Source organism: Fusarium tjaetaba (assembly GCF_013396195.1).
Source record: "Fusarium tjaetaba strain NRRL 66243 chromosome Unknown NRRL66243_c0000082, whole genome shotgun sequence".
Classification (NCBI taxonomy): Eukaryota; Fungi; Ascomycota; class Sordariomycetes; order Hypocreales; family Nectriaceae; genus Fusarium; species Fusarium tjaetaba.
Window position 1 is genome coordinate 24,583 of NW_023501278.1, and position 23,243 is coordinate 47,825.

General features: G+C 49.8%; 11 protein-coding genes across 11 annotated transcripts; 7 read left to right on the forward strand and 4 right to left on the reverse strand.

Annotated features, from left to right (window-relative positions):
* Positions 1-1,520: 1,520 nt before the first annotated feature.
* FTJAE_4244 (uncharacterized protein) lies at positions 1,521-2,413 on the reverse strand (the record flags this gene model as incomplete). Its single annotated transcript, XM_037350628.1, has 2 exons — positions 1,521-2,055; positions 2,115-2,413. 2 exons carry the CDS (start codon positions 2,411-2,413, stop codon positions 1,521-1,523), a joined length of 834 nt encoding a protein of 277 aa, XP_037208653.1.
* A 356-nt stretch (positions 2,414-2,769) lies between these two features.
* On the forward strand, positions 2,770-3,658 carry FTJAE_4245 (uncharacterized protein; the record flags this gene model as incomplete). Its single annotated transcript, XM_037350629.1, has 3 exons — positions 2,770-2,884; positions 2,938-2,991; positions 3,063-3,658. The coding sequence occupies 3 exons, from the start codon at positions 2,770-2,772 to the stop codon at positions 3,656-3,658; spliced, it is 765 nt and encodes a 254-aa protein (XP_037208654.1).
* A 644-nt stretch (positions 3,659-4,302) lies between these two features.
* On the reverse strand, positions 4,303-8,106 carry FTJAE_4246 (uncharacterized protein; the record flags this gene model as incomplete). Its single annotated transcript, XM_037350630.1, has 5 exons — positions 4,303-5,959; positions 6,020-6,714; positions 7,079-7,129; positions 7,195-7,751; positions 7,809-8,106. The coding sequence occupies 5 exons, from the start codon at positions 8,104-8,106 to the stop codon at positions 4,303-4,305; spliced, it is 3,258 nt and encodes a 1,085-aa protein (XP_037208655.1).
* Positions 8,107-8,985: 879 nt separating this feature from the next.
* On the forward strand, positions 8,986-9,621 carry FTJAE_4247 (uncharacterized protein; the record flags this gene model as incomplete). Its single annotated transcript, XM_037350631.1, has 1 exon — positions 8,986-9,621. One exon carries the CDS (start codon positions 8,986-8,988, stop codon positions 9,619-9,621), a length of 636 nt encoding a protein of 211 aa, XP_037208656.1.
* A 440-nt stretch (positions 9,622-10,061) lies between these two features.
* FTJAE_4248 (uncharacterized protein) lies at positions 10,062-10,788 on the forward strand (the record flags this gene model as incomplete). Its single annotated transcript, XM_037350632.1, has 2 exons — positions 10,062-10,080; positions 10,130-10,788. 2 exons carry the CDS (start codon positions 10,062-10,064, stop codon positions 10,786-10,788), a joined length of 678 nt encoding a protein of 225 aa, XP_037208657.1.
* Positions 10,789-11,300: 512 nt separating this feature from the next.
* On the forward strand, positions 11,301-11,930 carry FTJAE_4249 (uncharacterized protein; the record flags this gene model as incomplete). The annotated part of the gene is made up of 1 exon (XM_037350633.1): positions 11,301-11,930. The coding sequence occupies one exon, from the start codon at positions 11,301-11,303 to the stop codon at positions 11,928-11,930; it is 630 nt and encodes a 209-aa protein (XP_037208658.1).
* A 925-nt stretch (positions 11,931-12,855) lies between these two features.
* On the forward strand, positions 12,856-13,482 carry FTJAE_4250 (uncharacterized protein; the record flags this gene model as incomplete). Its single annotated transcript, XM_037350635.1, has 1 exon — positions 12,856-13,482. One exon carries the CDS (start codon positions 12,856-12,858, stop codon positions 13,480-13,482), a length of 627 nt encoding a protein of 208 aa, XP_037208659.1.
* Positions 13,483-13,798: 316 nt separating this feature from the next.
* FTJAE_4251 (uncharacterized protein) lies at positions 13,799-16,085 on the reverse strand (the record flags this gene model as incomplete). Its single annotated transcript, XM_037350636.1, has 9 exons — positions 13,799-14,134; positions 14,189-14,278; positions 14,328-14,377; positions 14,433-14,551; positions 15,080-15,564; positions 15,612-15,701; positions 15,749-15,801; positions 15,851-15,972; positions 16,036-16,085. 9 exons carry the CDS (start codon positions 16,083-16,085, stop codon positions 13,799-13,801), a joined length of 1,395 nt encoding a protein of 464 aa, XP_037208660.1.
* Positions 16,086-16,813: 728 nt separating this feature from the next.
* Positions 16,814-17,551, forward strand: FTJAE_4252 (uncharacterized protein; the record flags this gene model as incomplete). The annotated part of the gene is made up of 1 exon (XM_037350637.1): positions 16,814-17,551. One exon carries the CDS (start codon positions 16,814-16,816, stop codon positions 17,549-17,551), a length of 738 nt encoding a protein of 245 aa, XP_037208661.1.
* A 605-nt stretch (positions 17,552-18,156) lies between these two features.
* FTJAE_4253 (uncharacterized protein) lies at positions 18,157-21,759 on the reverse strand (the record flags this gene model as incomplete). The annotated part of the gene is made up of 8 exons (XM_037350638.1): positions 18,157-18,444; positions 18,489-18,627; positions 18,689-18,833; positions 19,282-19,571; positions 19,621-20,064; positions 20,112-20,726; positions 20,771-21,121; positions 21,167-21,759. 8 exons carry the CDS (start codon positions 21,757-21,759, stop codon positions 18,157-18,159), a joined length of 2,865 nt encoding a protein of 954 aa, XP_037208662.1.
* A 1,218-nt stretch (positions 21,760-22,977) lies between these two features.
* On the forward strand, positions 22,978-23,232 carry FTJAE_4254 (bypass of stop codon 6; the record flags this gene model as incomplete). Its single annotated transcript, XM_037350639.1, has 1 exon — positions 22,978-23,232. The coding sequence occupies one exon, from the start codon at positions 22,978-22,980 to the stop codon at positions 23,230-23,232; it is 255 nt and encodes an 84-aa protein (XP_037208663.1).
* Positions 23,233-23,243: the final 11 nt, after the last annotated feature.

Below are 23,243 nucleotides of genomic sequence, written 5' to 3' on the forward strand. Positions count from 1 at the left end.
ACGCAGAGACCCAGCAGCCACTTTCTTCTGGAAAAGGCCCCGTGTTATCACAAGTTCAGATTTATTGAGAGCTTTCTGAGATTCGATTGCTATTGCAATATGTTTTGGTATCGAAACCAGTCTCTGTTCAGTACTTTGAATGATGTAAAGACAAAGTTTTCAAGCCCATTTCTCCATCACCCTGACCCTTCAGTTGAGAGATTTCCCGACACTATTATCTCTACTATTTTCAAAGGATATCGAGTTTTATTAACCGACTTCATCTCTCTCTTTCCCCCCGGCAGCCGGAACCCGTTAAGATACCTGAAAGGTGGAAACTGCGAAGAGATGAGTTCTTGAACCGGAGTCCGTTACAAGACATGGCCTATACCATCCATCTTGTCATGGGCGGCTATCCTCGACTTGCCATGTTGAAGAGTCTTACAGCAGAGGAGTTTGAACATTACGCACTTGAGGAATTCTATCAAGTTGTCACGGCCAACCCGAAACTAATCGAGTGGTATAATCAATGGTACACAGATCATGATCTACGTTGGCGGTAGGCACAGAAAGAGAATGATGTTAGGCTACCAAGTTAGGTAGAGTATTAATAAAAAGGATTGCGCTGGAAGGCCGATAAGTCAGAAAAATGCTCGCAAGTTGACAAAAGATTAATTGGACCCCTCGGCAAAAGGAAACTCCGGTACANNTAGCCACTACACCATACCGGACTTGGTTGCCAGAACCTTAACTCTGACGACTCAGATTCCCTCGAACCGTAAAGAGCGTCAGGAACAATTCCTACCCAGACGTCGAATGACCAAGCTTACTATAGCAAAGCTTCCCTGTTTCCTTAGGCTTTTTTTACAGTAATTCAATTCGATAGCCAAAAGCCTTTACTGCTATTATCTGGCTTATGACTTGGATATAATATCAGCATGCCTGCGGCGATAGAGACGTGTGACTGCTTATTGGTTGTTCTGTAAAGCTCGTGACGATTCTTAGCGTTGTGGGCTAGAAGTGTTATTTACAGTTAAGACTTGTGGCTGTGAGCTTATCCCGGGAGAGGGAACCTAGACGATTCTTAGAGTTTAAGGACTTGTTCTATTACAGACTGCTTAATGACAATAGTCCCTGTTTTCTTTACCTTATATTATTATTGATCGCAGTCAGCTAAATCCGTTAGCTCCTGAATTCTCTTGCCATATTCAATATAAAACCATGTCAGGTCTTCTGAGTATCCTCACTTCTTAGTGCAAGTCCTGAGCGAATCACTTTCATAATCACCACTATGAGATCTGGTACAAGTCCCTGAATTGTCTCCTTTATAAAGAGAGCCTTAAAATCACGAATTCTGACTGCCACTGATGAACTTCACCTAAGAAGATGGAAGAATCTCAATGACGGATAGTGGGCGATGTAGTCGTAAGAGCTTACATCTTTTCACACCCTTGAAGACAGTACATTGCTAGATATATCCCAGCCTCTCCGTGCAGATGATGGCAAAAAGAAAAAAAAGACAAGTTACAAGACTGTCAACTTTATACCCACGGGTTCGCGACACTCCCAAAGCCCTGGCGCGCGCCACTCTGAGCAGAATTTGGCACAGCACCAGTACCCCGCCAGCCCCCTACTGTAACAATTACAGCGACAATCATCTGCATACCAAACATAAGCACCAGCCGAGTAGCGAACGTTCCAGAAACAGGATCCAAGCTCGAGTATGGGGTGAAGGAGTACGTCAAGGTATAGCCCAGCCGAACAAGCTGGAATGGAAACGCCGCGCATGCTGTGAGTAGCAGGAATCTCGCGGGGATGAAGTTTGGGTGCGACTTCATGGCTGTGACGCGCTTTCCTGTCCACCAGAGCCACCAGCCTACACCGAAGATCATGACGAACAGCATCATGCAGGTGCCGATCTGGTTGAGATGCCGTGAGAGGACGCCGCCGGGGGCTCCGAATTTGGGTGCTCCTCCATATGTGGACAGTGTGATGCCTGCGGTGATGGAGAGATGAGTGACGGCGAGGAGGATTCGTTCGGTCCATCGTTTTGGGGGTAGTGGAAGTATGACGTTTCTAAATGTTAAGCCGTTGTCAGTCATATGCCCAACCAGTTTGAGGGAGTCGAAGCTTACACTTCATAGATCAACCCAATTATTGTCAGCGACAGACAAGCAATACTTCCGGCGGTAGTCATGATAATGACCGCATTGGGAATCTCGGGATCATTGCGCTTGGCAATCTGATACCCATCGGCAACGAACCGAAGTGGGAAGTACGACAGAAATATCGGCCAGCAGGTCATGCCGGCCTTTCCATGTTTCCAAACAAGCGGTACCGCCGAGATGAAAAGAATCGCGTAGAGGACCAGCTCTGCAATGGCAAGATTGGTCTCGTTTGCAGACGGAGGATCCGGAAGTGTAAAGGCCGCCATATCAAGTGACTTGATCAAAATGAAATGACGAATATGCAGGTCGATTTGAGCCCGAAGAAAGAGAAAGATCTAGGAAAGGGAAAATATGGGTTATACTTGAGGGATGTTGAATGACGCTAAATTTAGACTGATCCTGGGAACCGTTACCGAGACCGAAACCGAAAGTTTAAATAAATAGGGGGCTCTAGTACTCGCAGATCGCGTCGCATTGACATCTCAGAGGCTTGCTGAGTGAATCAACGAGGCAGCGATGAACAGCCATAAGTGGGTCTCTTCTAGTGTACCTCTGTTTTGGTCAGTGTCAACACAGAACAACAAATGCCAAACATCAACACCGCACACCGTGCCTTGAGAAGATGGTAGCCCAAGAGGAACAGTCGCCCAAGCGAACTAGTGCCGAGGCGCTGATCAACGAGGTTGCTAATGCCGTTCGCAAACGTCCCAAGCGGACCAGGTTCATTCGCAGGCAGAGTAAGTCGCTCCCAAGATTGCTCGATGGCATTTTACTAACACATGTGGGATAGAACCACTCAATAGCACGATCCTAGGCGGCAGTGAGGGCGGCGAGCATCTTACCCGTATGGGTTTACCTTTGTGCCCTAGGGGCTGAAGCCTCTCTCAAAACTTAAACCTTACCACAGTGGGATAGGACCTGATTACTCTGAGGATGATGAAGACGCGGCTACTCTGAAACGTGAGACGGATTTCCCAGTTCTCCCAACGCGCGCCTCGACACAAAGACTAAGCCGTGCTTCAGGAACATCCTGCACAACATCTACCACGGATATCACTTCTCTGAGCCTCCCGGCCACCAATGGCTCGGCATGTGCTGGTTGCGGCTCATCATCTCACCGGCTCAACATCTGCATGAAAGCAGGCTCCGTGACCGGTCTCATGAAAGGATGCCCATGGTGCAACACCCTCAACCACAGCCTCGCCAACTGTTCGGATACAAAGCACGATCTAGCCATGCTGCTCGAAGCTATCCAGATGCGCGCCAACATGCCTTTTTTCCTGCCAACACAGGGCTGGGTTCATGTCGTCCGTGCCGCTGTCGCCGATGGCCACAAACCTCCAAACAGCTTTCCTTGGACTACCGGGTTCACTAAGAAGATTTATAAGTCTGCTGAGTCCTTCCAGGGGGATCTGGACAAAGTTGGCACCAACAGACGCGTGGGACTTCCTATCGATCCATCCACCAAGGATTGGGAGACAGTTCAGCGAAACTTTCCAGAGGCGACTTGAGATTGGGGGGGAGCACTGAGGATACTTCGACTACTACATAGCAACGTGGTGTAAATGGGGCATAGGCTACGAATTTCTCAAACAGACAATGGGGAGGAATAATGAAGACGCTGGTGTTTGTAGTATATCCCAGACTGTTCAGTGAAATCTTTCATAGGCGACTTGAGGTTTGGGGGCGCGTAAAGACAAAGGATCATCATAATGACATTCCTTCTGATCGACAAGCTTCTCCGTGCTGACGACTTCATTTCGCGGTCCTTTTTCGCAGCGTAGCAATCGTTGATAAGTTGAAACTCACTGCCGTGTTGTAAAGTCCGTTTTGGCACACTCTTATCGCGTCTCACTGTATTCTCCAGATTTGGTGTCTACAGCAAGCCCGAGCGAATCTCATCACTGCATCATAAGCGCAAGCGTGGTTTCTCAATTACTACTTCATGTGACGTCTTTCATGGGCCATTATATCGTGCTCCTTTCATCTTAACCCACTGAGAACTGCCCACCAATTACCGGATCAAATCCTTCCAACTCTCTGACATCGAACCACATATCCATCAACACAACCACCTGCCGACTCAGAGAGTTTTCTTGTGATACGTTTCCCTGTGATAGGGCAATCGACTGATAGGACCCTTCCAGACAACAGCTTATTCAAAACCACCAGAGAGAGCCTGTTCCTCCTCATCATCTCGAGGCAGGTTGGGTTCGCAAGTTGGAAGATCCGAGTACTCCATTTCCAAGCACACGTTCCGAAGCGCTGGCTCAGGGATATATGTCCAGTCGTCGAGATACACATTCGACATTCCAAATTCCCGGGACATTCCGTGGAAAACACCCATGATGCATTCAATGTTTTCGTCGCACGAGCCATCTTCCTCAAGCAGATTGTCATAGTCAGTGTCGTCAAACGCCCATGGAGGTAGCGTGATACAAAAGTCGCCTCGGAACTCTCTGGAGCTGGCACCCAGTTGGTGAACAATCTTGCCGTCGGGCAATTTCCTTGTTTCCACGATCTGATGGATATAAGCCCACACGAGATGTTGCTGGATCTCTTCACATTCGGAGTCATCCATCTCAACGGTCTCAGCAAGAAAGTCAGGCAGAACAGAGATGAATGAGGAGATGAAGGTATTTGATAATGCAGTGAGGACCCGCTGGACGGAATTGAAGGCGTCTAAATTCATGGTCACCGAAGTCCCAGGTATTTTAACCTCGTTCAAGTCAGCCATGTTGTGGTCTCCGACTATCGTGGCGCCATGCTTCCATAAACCCACGGCGAGCCACATGCTGCCTGTATGCGCAAGCGGCGAGGTCCAACCATGACACGCCTCAATGAGAGAATCCCTGTATTCTTCATGTGACATGGTTCCTCTGTGGGGGAAATTGAAGAGTTTGTCGATGCCCACGGTCAGGATTGCGGCGAGTTGAAGCTTGGCTTTGAAGACCTTACAAGACTGTGTAGGTCGCGCAAGGAAGACAGCGAGGCGATAGTCAAAATCGAGGATCGGTAGAAGCTGTCGGACAATGGATTCTCTGTCTTCGATCAAATCTCCAAGTGAATTAAAGATGCTATCCTCTTCAGCGGTGTAGGCATCCTCGTCGTCGCTGTCTTCGGCTACATAACGAGCAACATGCTGGTATAAGAACCCATACTGGATTTTGTCCACGATTGACTTCTGCTGCTCTGTGGGAAAGAAACATGAGATGATCTTTAGGATGTCGATCTCCCAGTCCATAAGAATGACAAGACTCAACAAGAAGCCCGGAGCATGTTCATTGCAAACCTTCAGACGCCGTTCAGGTGACCCGGATTCAACAAAGTTGTCAACTGTTCCTTCATCGCAGTACATTGCCACTCGAAAGGGTACATTGCCTGTGCGATATGCCAAAGAAACCTGCTCGCGTCGTTCTTCCTGGGACGTAAGCAGCCTCATCCGGGCCAGTCGCTCAGTGTGTGGATCGAAGATGACTTGTTCGCGGAAGGGGCTCAGGCACAGATGGACCTGTTCAAAGCTGTCAAGACGAGAGGGCTGGCGATATCCTGGGGGGATCTGAAGGATAATACGGTCTTCTTTGCTAGTAACCACGTACTTGTTCTTGTCAACCTGCTTGGGCTCATATGTGCGGATATCACGACTAGGAATTGTTTCCAGGCCCTTCAATCGGTCGTTCAGCGAGTTGTCTTCAGCCATTCGCCGGATTGATACTTTATTCTCAACAGGTAAGTCCCTGGTCCATTCCCAGGGAGAGTAACAGACAACGACCTGTTTCTCGTCCTCATCCTTCAAGTCACGTTCCAAAAAGCTGATCATGTCACCATCCGTCTAGAATGGGACATAGACCATGTCTATGGCGCGTGCCTACTCCAGTGTCTCCTCAGGGCCGCTGAAAATAAACCTTTTGATGTTTCTGTGACCATAGTGATGTATCAACCGCTTCAGCGAATCCGGAAGAGCAGCGTTGGATACGGTGATGACTCGTACGGGCGTGGCATGACTGATGTCGGTGGCCCAGTGGACTGTTTCCACCATGGCGAGCGCGCATTCGGCACTCATGAGGGGGTCGACATATAGGAGAACAGTCTGTGGCCGATCCCTGTCAAACTTCCATGCTTTAGCCTTCTGACCTTCCATCTTCCGAGTGCTGTGGAGGAACTTAGAAAACTCTTGGAAGGTATCCGTGTAGGCATGCTCCTTTAATGTCTTTAGGGAGTTCACTTGATCCCATGCCAGTGTGGCGATGTCAGTCTGAGTATCCGGTCCGACGACCCAGACTCTGGCGTGACTCTGTCCGCAAGCTGCTCCGAGTACGGTGCCCCATACGTGCTGGTCAGATCCGTATCTGAGGTCAATTTTGACGTGGGCGAATGCAATATCTCGCCGGTACTTGCTGCCTTGCGCCTTGAGAGTAATCCATTTCTGTATGGACCCCATATCTGCCGAGTTCGTGTAGTGGTATTGGAATTGGTGGTTGGCTTCTGGGGGGTCGCTCTGAGGATGAGTTGCGGGTGGTGAAAAGGACTCACCCGGCAACGGAGACAAGTGCGGCCGAAGGAAGTGCTGAGATCAGGTTAACCCACTAAACCAGATGGTGTGAGTGCTGGAAATGGCTGTCAGATCTGTCAAAACGCCTGAAAATTTTTCAAAGTTCCTCAAAGTTCTTCAAATTTATTCAAAGCTACTCAAACTTGCTCACAGTTTCTCAAGGTTACTTAAAACTACTCAAAGCTTTAGACTAATATAGTCATATTCATGAGAATACAGGATTGGGCTAGAAGTGTTATTTGACGTTGAGACTTGTGGCTGTGAGCTTATTCCGGCAGAGAGAACCTAGAGAATACAGGATGATGATCCGTGAGCGCTTTCATTCTTGATACTACAGTCTATAGCGAAATGTACATCTAAGTACCAATATCCTCCTTACTGCTGCATTGGCAAAGGAGCTTTCTCTCTCCACAAGAGCCCACCATGCGCCCTGATCCCTAAGAAGTACTGAAACAGAGTATTCATCTCCCCTCCGCCCATTGTATTGACCATCACCGCCCATGACTGCACAGCCTCCCAAACATCAAGCAGAATCTCTCGCACAGGAATCGCGGGGTTGACTTGCGCAGACTCGACAATTGTGACAAAGACCCTCTTGTTCGTAATGTTCAACTTGACAGCTATGCAAGCCGGCAAAAGCCCATTGATGGCCGCCAGGTCTTTGAAGACGTAGTACTCCAGTGGGACTTTTGGTTCAACTTCGAAGGGTCCGACTGCGTTGCATTCGTTGAATGGCTTGCTGATGGTGAGGTTCCAGAGCGCTCTTCTTATGTCGAGATCTGGGTCAACCCTAAGTGGCTCGCCGATGTTCTGAAGGGGCGCTGGAGACGTGACGGTGTATTTGTTGTTGGGGTCAGCGGCGCGAGCGGCAGCTGCAGCGTCGGCTTGCGCTTTGAGCTGTGCATTCATTCGTGCGGTTCCTTCATCTTGAACTCTTCGTTCCTGGCAGTATCGCGCATAGATCCCGTTCGGCTCTTCGCCTTGCGCAAGTACAGAAGGATACTTGACATGCGCCCAAGGCCACTCCGGAGCATCGTCCCCAAGCGGGTCAACTAACATCAATCAGCGCAGTTCTCTTGGGACTTGTAGTAAAGGGGGACAAAACTCACAGCACATCTTCCACATGATGCGCTCGCACATCAGCCCAAACCAAGGAGACGGCGTGGCTCGCACGCCAGTAGCGTAAAGTTCCTGGCATACTCTCTTGATAGCCGCTCTGCCATACTCGGTGATGATGTGGCTGATCTCAGGGCGTATGAAAGCGATGTATTCTGTGATGTGGCGGCGGCGGACACCAGGTTGCTCGAGAGCCTCGGGGGTAGGGATTTGTCCGGTGTAGCGCTTGCCGGTAGGCTCCTCAAAGGGACGTCTGCGAGGTGAGCACTCGAGATAGTGTCTCTGTGCCATCGCGAGCGCTGTTTGTTGCTTGTGTGAAGAGTGAAGTTTTTTTTTCGTGGCGCGGTGCGTTGAGATTGTTAGGTGTGGTTACACAGCGCGGGTTGCTGCAGGTGGAAAATTTACAGAGGCTCATATCTGCGCTCTGTTTGGGATTTGCTCCGGGCTTCGCTTACAGTGCATACGGAGACTCAAAAGACTACTCCGCAGATGGATGGCAACCAAGCTTTCGTTTGTCCTTGCACCATGTTTTTCTACAGAATCAGATGGCAATGTCAACTCGACCCGACTCTCTTTTCAATGATTCCAACAGATTGGACTGGTTTGTGAAGCGTTTCTTTTTCACATGCACACAAAAAGCCTCAAGCAAATATGTTTATCACGTTTTGTAGATGCCTTGATGTGTTTCACCAATCTCAACGCCACAAGGCATCACCCAACCTCCCCGGATGTCGAGACAACTTCATTCACAACGCTGTAACGTTTGTGCTTGTTCTGTAACGTTGGACATAAACGATCAAGGCTTTGTGAAAACCTTTAATTAAAGTTGCTCGCCTCTTTTAACTCTAATCCTCATTGTTTCCATCTCACAAAGTTTCCTTTACAGTATGCGCTGCCTTTCTTGTGTAATGCAAGCGGGTTGAAGTGGCACAAAGATCATCATCATGTTTCATACTCCATAAGGGCCCACTCCCTCTCGCTTGACTGAGAGATTAGGTACCGCAAAGCTCTGTATGTAAAGTCTCCTTCTGCCCGGCTGTTTTCTCTCCGCCATCTTCTCCTCAACACTGCTTTTGCATTCGAAAACACATCTCGACGCAAGGTATTTCACATTCTCACTCCCTTATTCCATTCACTCTAACTTAGCTCTAGATTCATCTGACTGCAAACATGGACAACAAAACCCCCGTCAAAAAGGAGGACTCCTTCACCTTTGAGGACTTTGTTCGCCAGATGCGCCGCCCAACCCCAATGATCATGACCCCGACCGGCCTCATGCCTCCCGGCGACGCCAGCTCCCTCCAGAGGGTCTCAGAGCTCAAAGCCACCGCCATCGTCGCCGGCGACCTCCTCTGCTGTCTCCGTTTCGAAAGCCCTTCTGGAGAGACCGGCAACATGGTCGCGCCATCCGACCTCGTCAAAGGGGCCGTCATCTACCAGGGCAACGACAACGGTATACCAGCCGCCATCGAATCTGCAGTACTCGGTCTACGCAATGGCAGCGTCATTGACACCATTCCTCTGCCCATCACCAGCAAGGGCCTCATGGGGTCTAAGCGTCCTGCGGGCTATCGCAAGATCGAGATCAAGTTCAGCTTCGTCGATCGAAGTGAGGTCAACTCTCAGAACAAGGGGCGCACCAACATACAGGACTGCGAGTATGACAAGGCGTTCATCATTGTTCCCTTTGACGAAGCGTTTTCTGGTTCTCGGCCGACGAAGGCGCTGATGCTTGAGGAGGTTGTGGATGGGGGTGAAGGAACCGGTGCTTGTTGGGTTATCGAGCGCCGCAGGGGGGGCGTCTGATATCTGACATGTTGACGACAAGATATTAACTCGAGGTGTATTGTCCTCCTTTGGGGATCTTATGGCTACAGTTGGTAGAGGCAGTTATCAGACAATAGATTGATCGCTTTGTCAGTGGATGATCTCTCCTCGTGATTGAACCCCTAATGTTGTCCTGATCGTGAGGATCACTTTTGTAATGACTTCAATGTTACACGCTGGTGAGTTTGGTTCATTCTTGTATGAGGAAATACAAACTGCTGTGCTTTCTCAGGTCTCCAATTGTATCAATCGTGTACAGAGGAGAGTGCCAAGCAGGTGGCAGCCGATCTGGAGTGATTCAACCGCCCCACCTTTAGGTGTCTGTTATGACTGGCTCGAGTAGCCTCTCTTCTTCCACTCTGCTCAGCTCTTTTCCTCTTCCATCGTCACATCAACGCTCTCGCAAAGGTGCCTGAAATATGTCGCAACAAAACCATTGTAAGTAATAATTCCAGCTCGCGTCTTCACTCTGTCTAATCCCATTAAGCTATTCTTCTCCACGAACCTGGAATCTCCACGTCTCAACGTTTCGGTGCTGTTCAGATCCGTCACGCTATCGACAACGACTGGCCAGACGACTTCTCTCCTGAAGTTATACCAGATCTCAAGCTTGTTGCTGTTTTCAGCGACGAGAAACATTGGGGCTTGCATCTGGAAAATGCAGCTGGCGAAAGAGTCATCAATGCCATGACACCGTCTGACGTTTGTCCTGGCGCCATGATTTACTATGGGACCAAGGACGGCATCAGAAATGCTTGCCGTACGGCCATGTTACTCGCCAATACTCCGCACGTCTCCTTCATGATCGTTAGACTCTGCCCATGTTTCGAGATCAACCCCAATCTTGCCAAGCGCAAAGGAACTCTCCGCCTTCGTGTGGCCGATACTCACGACTACGCCGGCCTCAGAAACAACATCTCAATGTGCTCTCGCGAGTTGACAGGCCAATCTCCTGTCTTTATTCTTCCCTGTCGAGAGGATCGCGCACTCTTGTCAGATAGCGACGAGGTGGTGAAGAAGGCACTTGTCTTGGAGGAGGTGGATGGTGGAATACTGACATGGGGACGTCTACTCGGTCACATTGAAACAGGTCAGATGAATGGCGTGGGGCAGCACGTTTTCTTTGGTCCGCTGGTGTCTGTTTGATGAGTCTCAGAATAGGAAGGTTGGCTGTTTGGTACACAAGTCCATGCATGTAGACATCTGTCTTTGTTGCCTGCCGTTTGTGTAGCATAAAGAGATCACCATCTATGGCCATGTCAATTAGCAAAAGTACTGCCAAACTTGCCAAACACTTCACAAACTGCTCTTCCGTGACTTTCATCTTGATTCCATTCACCGAAGCTGCCTAGAGTATTGAATTAACCCAACTTTACTACTTAAGCCCTCATTTCAAATCCAGAAGGGCTACTTCTTCCATCACCCTCAACCAACCACACACCAACCTTCCGTCCACCATCTTTCTACGAAGTCAATCCACAGTAGGAACTTGCCTTGAGCGAAACAACTGTCACGAAAGGTGAGTCAACAGCCATGTTCATGACGCATTTCTGACCAATAGATTTGAGCAGCTTCGTTGACTTGCCTCTCTGCATCTGTCAACTTGACCCTATTCTTCCTTGTTGCAGCCCCGGCGTCCCAAGATCCTCGTACCCAACATGGATCCTAACCAGAACCCTCAAGACGGTGAGAAGACTGAGAATATGGCCCCTTTGGGAAGACAGCATACCTATTTATCGATCTCCACCCTACCCGCCTTTGGGCGCATACCAGAGCAGGTTCGCGAACTGAAGCCCATCGCCATCGTCGATAACCAAGGTAACTTGGTTGGACTACAAGTCGTCAACCTAGATGGAGGACCACAAACCAACGTCATGGACAGCAACCAGATTTGCGGCGGTGCCATCATCCACAAAGGCAACTATAATGACTTGGCTGGTCAGATCAACCTGCATAAATGTCCCTACCACGTGCTCACCTTGAGTTCCTCACGACACTGGAACCTAGCTATGGCTGTCGGCATGCGCAGTGCCCCGATGACCCTCCGCTTCGTTAGCTCAGTGAATAGGGACGCCAAACCGATTGACCTAGTGGATGGAAACAAGGGAGAGAATGACGAGAGTGTGGTGATATTGATGCCTCGGGGCGTCCCCTTTGCCCGAAGTGGACACCCTCCAATCCCTATCAATGGACCACGCCCTCGGTTGGTTATGGAGGGTATGCTAGTTGGAAGACATCATGCCGAGGCGTCAGAGATCTGTCAATTTTACTTCAAGGAGCTTCAGTAGATTGGCAAAAGTGATTCTGGCTCATATACATATTGGGGACACCCAACGTCTATGTTGCTGGATATTTCGCTTTGGTGGGGACAACTTAGATATTGAATATACCACAGTGGACTTCTAACGGCAGTTGTTGGGCTCTCTTGTGTGACTGACCTTGAGCCGGTGACACCACACTTCTCAAGATTACATGCAATACTCAATACTTCTATGTGACTCTCCTGCCCCACAGCCGCCAACTTGATCACTGGGTCGGTGTCTGGGTTGTAATTACTAGTGGCCACACCTATCCTGGTTCTCTGCGATTCCTCTTCATGTTTTGATTTCCCCCTTTAGTGAGTCTCGAAAGTCATTAACACCCTGAAAGTATTGGTGTTCTCGGCTTCTTGATTGACATGGGAAACTCAACTTGTAGACCTTCCATTCTCATCTTCTTCGCAACGGGCTGCCGAGGAAAACTGCTCATCACCCTTTGCTGGATTGGCGCGGCGTCTTGGTGAATTGAGGTAAACATGCCTCATCAGATGAGACTAGATACGGTCCTTCTCAAACCCATTTGCCGCTTCTTGGGAAGTGCCAAGCGATCTCTACCAAGGATCTATCTGCTGTGACCAGCCGTGTGTTCAGATCTGACTTGTTTCTTAATCGCATTGAGTGTCTAAAATCAGTTACTGTTGTACGAGGGCGACAATAGGTGATGCGTGTGGTGAATCACGACTCGAATGTGGGGCACTTGCTCTGGTGGTGCAAACAGCCATTGTTCCCTCTCCACATCAACTTTGCAACCTTTTCTTTTTCAGTTTCTCTTCTCTCATCCTCACCACTCCCCTCTACCCTCCAGCACTTTCCACAAACCGGACAAACTCATCATGGTAAGACCATACTTTAGATGACCGAGCTTATATTAACCCAAGGCACACAGGAATTCGAAATGAGCGATAAAGCCCAAGAGGTGTCGAACAGAAACTTCCGGGATGCGGTGGTGGAGGGTAACTACCAGGTTTCTAAACCCATGATGTTTCACATGTCACACTTCGATTCCGAATCCGGAGCTCAGCTGGTGCCTGAACTCAAGCCCGTCGGTGTTATCGATGCCCAGGGGATCCTTACCAGGGTGCGCTTCCAAAACTTCATCGGCGACGACGAAGATGTCCTGTCTCACTCGGAGACCCTACCCAACACCCGCATCTACCAGGGCAGTCAGGATGGCTTTCAGCTTGCCATGAACAAACTTCATTCTGATAGCGCTATCTCTTCCTTCCGCTGTATCTCTGTACCTGTTCAGGATAAGAAGTTCATGGCCAGCATCCCCGCTGGTTGCCACAAGATCGGGATGCAAGTCCGGGTTGTGGAGGGGAGCTTGAATGGCCATGCGTACGCTCGTTTCAAGCCCAGAGATGCCAGTTCAGAGCGAGCTTTCATCATCTTACCTAGCAACCAGAACCAGGAGCTGTTCTCTCAAGTGAACAAGGGCATGGGTCAAATCATTCTGGAGGAAGTCCCCTTCGGGCGTTCATCTGCCAAGGATTCTGAACTTGTACGAACGAAGTTAGCCTAAACATACTCACTTGTCACAAGAGACACCCGACCGTCGCAACCAAACTCACCGTAAGATGTCCTTGTCTTGTCGAAGGATACACGGAGTTCAGCAAGGAGATGTCCCAAACTCAACAAAGGATATTATAGATTCATCATAGGGGGCTTGGAGTTTCGGAGGATAATTGATTGCTCTCGGTCTTCTACTACCACAGTGCTATCGCCGTGACCACCTTGATCTTTCCTCTCTCTGTTCTCACGGAGTACCAATGTTCTCCCCGACCTAGTAACGACGAATCACCCCTTCATTATCCAGCTTCCTTGGTCTCTGTAACTAGCTACTTGGTCCTAGGCTTCTTTCCTCCAGTCTCACTCTGTCCGCTACCATCGGCATGGGGCGCAGTCCGTCTCTTGTCAGACTTGGGGTCGTCAACAGGTTCCTCGTCTTCTTCTGACAAGGCGGGAATGGTGCCACAGGAGGAGGGGCTACGACGTTGTAGAGTCTCGAGGACTTCGCGCAGGCAATTGGCTATGTCCATTCGAACCTGAAGAGCAATGTCCCCATTGCTTCCTACATTTCCGTTCGTGGTAGTCCCAGCGGTGGTGGCGGCGGAGGCGGTTCGCTTAAGTTGAGCATGGGCTTGCTCGATTTTGCGGTGAAGGTCAACAACGAGCTAAGAAGTATTAGCCAGTTAGACACAGTACTGGTGAGATCTTCTTATCCTTACCGAGTCATTCAGGAAGTAAGTGTCACTCTTCCAGTCACAGAGCTGATGTAGATGGAAGGTCTCCAGTAGCTGAACCTGTTCATTCGGCAGCTGCCCAGTATCAGCAGCTGGCTGGGACAGAGACAAGGGATAGACTTACCGGTTCCCAGCTGCTGTCGTCGTCACATTGGTCGCAACCCTTGGAGCCATCTGAAGATTGGTTAGCAAATTGAGTGTACCACCCAAGTGTTATGAACATGCTTACCTTTACCGCGCACTGCGCAAATGTTCCACGAGCAGCCGTAAGGCTCGACATCATCGCTTTCCATAGCATCTGACGGCACCCACCAAGCAGAGTGCTCAAGGCAGTGAATGCAATGGTACCTTTGATTTGTTAGCTTCAATAGATCTCATTGCAAAGATGACGGAGTGATGTAGTCTCACATTTTGGGCAACTCCGTTGTCAACACAGCCGAACACAGCGATAGGAGAATGAGGGACCTCGTACAACGACGAAAAGTGATCGCACGCACAAGCGACAAGCGATAAACTAATCCTCGGTTTGAAGAGATCAAGGAGAGACTAAGCGCGGATGCTTTTCAAGGGTTGGTGGGTGTTGGGGGAAGTATGAAGATGAGGAGGATGGTGTTGACGTGAGATGAAAAAGGGGGGTCTACAAGTTCAAGAATACAAGGTGAGACTCAGGTGAACTCACCTGGGGATCCACATCCATGCCGACAACTACCCACACATTCCTTACAACTAAAGTCTAGTGACAACTCGGGGGCATTTTTCAGTGGGTTGGCTTGACATATTTCATTGAGAGGTAATCTGTTCTAACTATCGATGAAACAACTCGGAGGCGGCAAAGGCATCTGGCAAAAGGCGAGCTGCTCCCTATTAATCACCCACGGAGCTGTCTCCCATCTGGCTCCTCGATTTCTAAAGCGAATCGAAATGCACAGGATCTGGTTTTCAGTACCATCAAGTCGCGGCCTATCCACTTCCATCAGAAGCGGCTCGCTTCTTGCCAGCTGTCTTCGAGTTGTCACTAGGCTCTTCATCGCCCACGAGACCAATGCTTCGAGGCAAAGTGCTGGGGCCCACGCGAGAGGAATGGGTGGGAAGTTGTCGGCATCGATGTGAGCCAAGGCACTTGGATTGCCTGCTGCGGCTTCACGGTAAGCCTGGCGACGGTGCTGGATCTGGAAAATACCCCGAAGCGAGTTACTGATGTCAATCTTGACACGAAGATTCTCGATGTCCAAGCCGCTCATAGTCTCTCCCTTGTCGCTGATAGTGCTTGCGTTACAGGTAGGGCTGGAGGCACCCTCAACATACTTCCCCTCGAGCCTTATCGATGCATTACGAACGCGGTTACGGAGCGCCATAATCATCTGCGTGCGGTCAGCGAGAAGCCAGAGGCATGCAAGAAACCACGTACGGAGTCAGATTCGTAGGCAAGGTCGCTTTTCCAGTAATAGCGCTGGTTCACCTGGACCCTCATAAGGATTACAACGTCTTGTTCGGACAGCTGCCCAAAATCAGCTACGAATTTGAGATATAAGCAGTAGAACTCACCTTTTTGCACTTGTTGCTAAGTGTCTCGCTGTTGACGGGATACTTAGTAGCGCCTACAAATAGGTGATTAGTTGGTTATCCCATAGTTTTTAGTCCCCTTACCGTTGTTTCGCAGCGCGCATGCTGTCGTGGAACATCCAGAGCAAGTAGGGGGGGTAATGTCGTGAGTGAGGTCTGATGGAACCCAACGGAGGGCATTCTTCAGGCAGTGAATACAGTGTATCCTACGTCCGTTAGCTTTCAATGATAATCTTCTTCATGATGGTGACAGAGCATGTTGAACTCACATCAAGGGCGACTCGGTTGCCTGTACACCCACACCCGAACACAGCGACATGTTCACGGGCGGGTTCAGCGAGCGACGAAATAGGGTCGGACGAACAGACAAAAGCCTGAGACTATTCACAGATTAGTATAGAGCATGTCAAGACTGGTGACGATCGTTGCGGCTTGCTGTTGTACGTACAGAGTTGAAGAGGGTGGTGTTGAGAGGAGATTGAAAGGAGAGGAATTCTAAAAGTCGAGAATGCTAGATCAAGCTCACAGCCCACGACCCACTTTCGTGCCGCTCCAAACTTTAGCCTCGACTCCAACCTCAACTCACAACCCGTAGGGCCACTGGTACCTCCAAAGCACACATCATGGGGCTTTCATACCGATACGACTCCACAGGTTCAGATCCTCGTAGACTCCAGTGCCATGAGCTACATTGCATGAACCACAGTGGGCAATATATGAGCATCAGGCGAGCAGTGCAACATCGACAAACGCGAGCAGGATGATTGTTGAACAACTTCTCAGTTCACTCTGCCAGTGGCAGTCTGGAGTAGACTCATCAATACATGCCAGTGGCAGACGAACCGTTGCTCAGACACCAGACATTGATCTCTTCCTTTCTCTGATGTTTATCATGTTAAACTTCACTCTTGTTCTCACAAAACATCTCGCCTTCTCATATCGAAACATCGAAACATCGATCCCTTTTCCGGATCAAGACATCCATAACACATCAAGACACTCAAGCAAATAAAGACACTTACAACGCAACACGACGTCACCGCTATCATGTCTGACGTCCAGGCCTCCATCCCCAATGATGAAGCCGCCTCCGACACATCCTCCATGATCGTCGAGACCGGAAAATCCCCCATCACCAACCCTCCAACTACCACCCCCAACGAAGGCGAATCGAGCACCTCTCAACCCGACCTCACCATCATCCGCGCCCCCCGAATCATCACAATCAACCACGTCGGCGAACTCCGCCTCATCGGCATTCTCGACCCCCTCGACAGAGCCGTCGGCTACTACTTCGACAACCCCCATGAGGAATTCCTCGTCCGCAACGTCATGGCCCACTCTAACCTCGCCGTCCAAGCAATCGTCTTCCAAGGCGAGCGCTGCGCGGGAAACTACGTCGCCCGAAAACTACCCTCGCTGTATCCCGGTCGTAGTGTTCGAGAATTCCACTTCGACCTCCCGTTTCGCGTTGCGGACCCTGCTGCTTTTAGACAGCTGAAGCTCCCTCTTGGGTTCCGACGCTGCTTCTTGGGGTTGAAGCCTACGGGGACTGTTATTCATAAGTTGGCTAAGGATGAGGAGTGTGACCCCAAGTTAGTGAAGCGGTATAATCGCATCTTCAAGGCTTGGAAGAAGGAGAATGGTGCGCTTCCTGAGCGGCGCTGTGACGTTGCGCTGATGGCGTGGCCTAAAATGGCGTACTGTGCTGGTGGGATGTCGTTGGAGTTCGTTCAAGAGCTTGAGGCTGATTCTCTTGGAGGTACTGACGTCGTCATGTGGTGAAAGGGATTTGGAAACTCTAAACTGGTTGAGATTTGGGTATTCTTGTTGATACGACCATGGCTGTTAAATCTCACGGAGAGTAGATGTCTGAGGGAGTGGAGAATTGGGTATTGGCACTTTTGTATGGTTGGATACTTGATATCACCTGAAGCTGAATATGTCAGGTCCAGATACCTGGATGAGTCGGTGAACATAGACTGTCGACTTCTCGATAGCTCAATTGAAAGTGGAGGCAACCTTTTATACGCCTCCAAGGCCGGCCAAGGAGTCATCATTTAAGTTCTTATCATATCAGCTTTATGCTGTAGCCATTGGTCAGTCATCGCGGTATCGATATCTAAGTTGTGGGCTAGAAGTGTTATTTGCAGTTGAGATTTGTGGCTGTGAGCTTATTCTAGCAGAGAGAACCTAGCTTAATTGGAAGACCCTCCCTCCATTAGTTTCCCCTGATCTTTGTGGGTCGTCTCTCAAGCTTAACATGATGTAGGGGACAATGCCTCTGCTACCCAGGCACTCCAAGTTCTTCGCTGTCATACATCTCAGCCACAAGCCTCATTTGCAAGTAACGCATCTTGCTCTCAATTCGCCACCCTCGCTGTGTTCCTTCAGTCCACTTCATCCTCAACAGCGCCATTCTCAGAGTTGACGCCGCGAGCCACCAGTTCATAAGAACCGATTTCGACTTCAGCTTCTTCCCGGCTCAATCCAGTCTGCTCCTCCTCCTCCGCTTTGAGAGACTTGGCCATCTCGCGGATAGCCTTGATGCCCTCTTCGATCCGTTCGGACTGAAACTTCAGCTGATTGCGGATGACCAGAAAATGGGCCTCCACGTTGGCGAGCCTGTTTTCCATCTTTTCAAGCTCAGAGATTGGAGCGGACGACGCGGCGATGACCTGTTTTCAATAAGCTTTTGTTCGTGCTCGCGGCAGATACTTACATGGTCCTCGGTATCACTCTCCTTGTCTTCAGGCTCAGCACGATCGGCAAGAGAAGACGCGATAAAATCCATGTCGTCTTGAAACCTTTTGGCAGAGCCAGGGCAGCTGGTGAGAGAAATGCCCACCATAGTTGAGTTGCTGCGAAGATGAGCCAGTAAGCACTTGTCTTGGACTAAATGGTTGGGTACAAGTAACTTACCTCTTTTGGTGTTGTTTGTTGTGCGATTTGATGGGGAAGATGAAGGTGAGAGGAGATGATGCGGGAGTGAGGATGGAGATGAGAAGGTGGGGCAGTAGAGAGTTGAGATCAGAGGGCAGCCTCAGGGAGCAAGAAAACACCAGACCTTAGTGTAGGAGTCCTAAATCTCTACTAAACTTATCCTAAACATATCCTAAACTTATGCTCAGTTACCCAAGTCTTTTTTATCACTCAGGATCAAGGTCCCGAGTTTTCTTCCCTCCCCTGTAGCAGTGACCAATCTAGCGCGTCTTGCACACTCGAGATCCACGCTCTTCACTCCCCCAAATCAAGACAGATCTCAGCCTCTGTCTCTCAGATCAGATTCGTACCCCCAAGTCAAACGAACACCATGCAATCACTCACATCTACACCAAAAAAAAGATCAATTCCAAATTCCCAATTTAATTGTCTTGTTATCTTATCTCATATCACATAAAAATCTATTCAATCTATCCCATAAACATCCTCCCCCGAGAAATCAATCAGCGTAGCTTCATTCGCCACAAACTCCTCCTCCCAAGCAGACTTCTCAGAGTGTCTTCTTTCTAAACCTCGTTTCGATATCGGGAGTCTATCGCGCAGTGCGTCTTGTTTCGTGTCCTTTGTTAAATCGCCCGCTTTGGTCGTCATTCCGTTGATCTTGCCTGTTTGTTCACCGTACGTCGTCGTCGTTCCTGGTGCTGCGTACGTCGTCTTGCTGTCGGCTAGGCCTTCCCTTGCGTGGTAGGATTCTCCCTGCGTGTAGGCCGGTGATGGTTCGTCGTCGTCTTCGTCGTCGAGGGTCTTGGCGGGTCGCAATTTGTCGGATTTTGTGGTGATGGTTGTGTCTGGTACACGTTCACTAACTCATCAGCCTCCCATCTAACTTACACTCAGAGTGAAAAACTTACCTGTTTACACGCCAGTACGGCGACGCCTCCAACAATTCCAAATCCACAATCCCCTCTGCATCCAAAATCTTGGGAATAACGTGTTCGCGACCAACGGGTATGTTCAAAATACTTCGTACAAGACTGACAGCTTGTTCAGACACAGAACCTACAGTATTCGTCTCGGGGTCCGTCATGATCCACTCGAGCAGCCGACGGGGGAGCACTGTCTGTTTCAGGATTTCCCAATTCTCGTCGTCGGCGTACACGGTGAAGCCGACTGTGTCTTTGATGTCGAGGCCGCCCATGGGGTTGACAGCCGTTATGAAGGCGCTGCCGGAGCGGTAGATGAGCTGTGATTGGAAGCCCGACGCGAGGCGGACTTCGGAGTGTTCGAGGGTTTCGCGGAGCCAGGATGTTGCTTTGGGGGTTGTTGTGCGGGGGCTTTTGAAGTGAACGGCGATGCTAGAAAAGTCAGTGGTGGAAAGGGAGGTTGGGAGGGGGGGACGTACCGGAGGAGTTGGTCGGCTTTGGAGGAAAGCTCGTAGGGGAGTTCGATTGACTTAAAGTTCTCGTCGGCTGGGCCTTGGTCTTCCACGTGTTTTGAGAGATACCGTGAATCGAGGCCAGCCCAGACGAGTAAATTGTCGAGCATCCAAACAGTCTTGGGATCAAAATCCAACAGGTTCAGTTTCCCTGTGAAAGCCTCCTTCAAATTCTGTCGATCCGCAACAGAAAACTCCATCGTCGAAGCACACAACAACACACCATCCGCCGTCGACACGGGAAACACGTTACTCCTCGAAAACCGCTCTTTGTCAAAGATGTGACCAAACTCTGGTATCCGTTGACTCACGGCGACGAGAAGACCTCTAGCTGTGTTGTCGCGCGAACAATCGGGACTCAGTGATGAGACATTCATGAGGGTGTCGAAGATGAGACCGGAGTCGTTCTGTTTCACGTCGAGAAAGTTGACAAAGAAGTCGTGGAGTTCGGGGTAGTGTTTGCTCAGGTCGTTGATCTCGGGGCTCTCGAGTTTCGGTGACCATGTGCAGTCGGCGGCGTTGAGCCATGTTACGGCTTCACCCGGTGCGATGGCGATGATGGCTTTTTCAGCAAACGCGAGTCTGGTCATGTTAGCAGTGAGATTGAATGAGTCGAGGTTACTCACTTGAGATCAGCGGCGTCATCCGGTGAGAGATCCAGTCTCATCTTATCCAGGGCCCGATACAACTCATCCGTCAACCAAAGGTCCGCAGGGTCCAGTTCCGCATCAAAGTCGCGCTTCTCCAAGACATCGACGATTGTTTTGTAGCTCGCGTTCTGAAGCCGTAGCGTCTGTGTGTAAAACTCTCGTAATGACACGAGCTCTGACTTGCTGGCGTCCCAATCTGACGGCACGGGAAAGACTGGTGACTTTGAAAGTGTGCTGGATATCTCGCATGTATCTTCCAACAAGCATTCGCTGAGCGGTCTCCATATTGGATGGACGTAGACTAGCTGCTCTTTCTCAAACGTGTTCCTGGTCGCATGAGCAAGTCATCATGAAGTTGATGAGTATACGTACCTGACTTTTTGTTGACTCGCCGCAGGATCTTTGGAGTCTTCACACTCTGCTTGTATCCGAAGGTAGAGTTCCAAAATACGACGCGGAAATTCAACCGTTGACGCCTTCGTTCGTCGTATCCGCACCAACATCTCGAGAAAGAAATCTAGATCATCATGATACTTGGCAAACGCCCTCAGACACCTCCACTGCCCAAACCCGCCCTCAGACCGTATCGGCGGCTCAAGTCTGAGAAACGGAAAGGGCTCTCCTTCCAGCATATATCGATTCCGGAGGTAGTGCAGCTTGGGCAGCGGGATATACGAGTTGCCCAGCGGCCTAAACTTTCCGTCCTGGCACAGCACGCGGATGGCCTTGATGTCGAACATGGAGTCTGGGTTCTCCTTTGCGTAGATCTTGTCCCTCTTCCAGGCCTGCTGGAGATAGTTGAGGAACTCCTCCGGGTGCTGCTTGCTCATCTCGATGCACCTGGGCGCTACGGAGCGACCCCGCTCGCTGAACTCGAAGAGCCGGGGCTCTGAGGCTCCGAAGCCTCCATAGCTCCTGGAAGAAGTGCTGCTGGTGTCTCCACGATCGCCACGCAGTAATTGCATCGGAAGCGACTGGATTGTTTTTTTTTTTTCGTCTAGGTGGAAAGGGGACTCCCCAGATTTAGAGTAGATCTGGAGTCGGGTCGGGTTGCAAGCAAGACTCACTCACTCACCGACAAAGTACCTTAGCCTTTGACGTGGCATTCAGTGGGGACCGTTACAGGGGGGAGGGCGGAAAAGACTAAATTCCGATGCACCAGCCACCAATCAGAATGTCGCCCTGCCCAATTTTCATCGCCTTATCGTGGAATGGTCTCCGCATCAGCAGCAATTGTTGTTGTCAATTCTGCCAAATCGCTCAAGACGCGGAGAGAAAGACGTGACTTGGGTTTTCGCTACGTCATTTTCGCCAGAATCTCATGATTGGTTTGCCCCTGACTTACCCTGTGACTCTCAGGCAGATTTGTCAGCCTCTATGATATGATATTTGCAGCGGACATTGAATCTCATTAAAATTCTTCAATCTTGACAGAACTTTAAATATTTTTTTCTTGATGGATCAGCAGGAGACAGGGGACTCTAGCGCACGACTAGGGTAGATCCGGGACACCAGGTCACCACTAGTAAAGACAAGCTTTGCTATAGGGTGAGTGACGGCTTTATGATTGCCAGGTTCAATTGAGAAGAGACTCATAGAATAAACGTAAATAAGAACAGAATGAGCTAGAAATAAAGTGAGAATGTTTTGTATGAGATTTTTTTATTTAATGATTTCATTTTTCTTTCAGAGTAGGACAGACAGCACGAGCGCGGTGAAATTCTCACTGGATCATGTTCACCGTAGGTTACCTCACGTTCATGACAACTGCAACACTACAGCGAGCAAAGAGACCAACTTGAGAATCTGCGAGCGTCAATGAAAAACAGAGTGAAGCGAAAACAGAACTATCTTGAAAATACAGACAAACTGATCAGTCTCACTTGCCTCAATCTCTTCTGCATCTTGAGGGTAAATTATTCGCCATTCCCCTACTGTTACCCGACAACCGCCCCTCGCCCGACAATTAGCCATCCCGGCCCGTCTTCGCGGATGATCTCTCACAGCCCTACTACCAAATCAGGAGATACCGCAAGCACGCTTAACCAACCTAAGCTTAGATCTCCGCACTTCAATCCGAAAGTAGCAAAAGCGCCAACTGGGTTGTGCCAACTTCCCCAGACAGCCTTGAATATAAACATCACTCACTCCCTGTCTTTAACTTCACTCGTCACTTTTCAGCAATGGCGACTGTTACGCAGATTGATACGAGGTCAGAGACCTTTGAGCTTCGTAGCTCACCCAGCCCGGTTCAGAATGTACGCGATGATACTGAACCTCCGCGTTCATCGAAACCGAGCACCAACGAACTCCTCAAGATTCTCAGCGCTGGATTCAGCTTCTTCGTCGCTGGCGTTAACGACGGAAGTATCGGCGCTCTAGTCCCCCATATAATCCGAGATTACAACGTCACAACCGCAATCGTCTCATCAGTGTAAGCCCCCTTCCC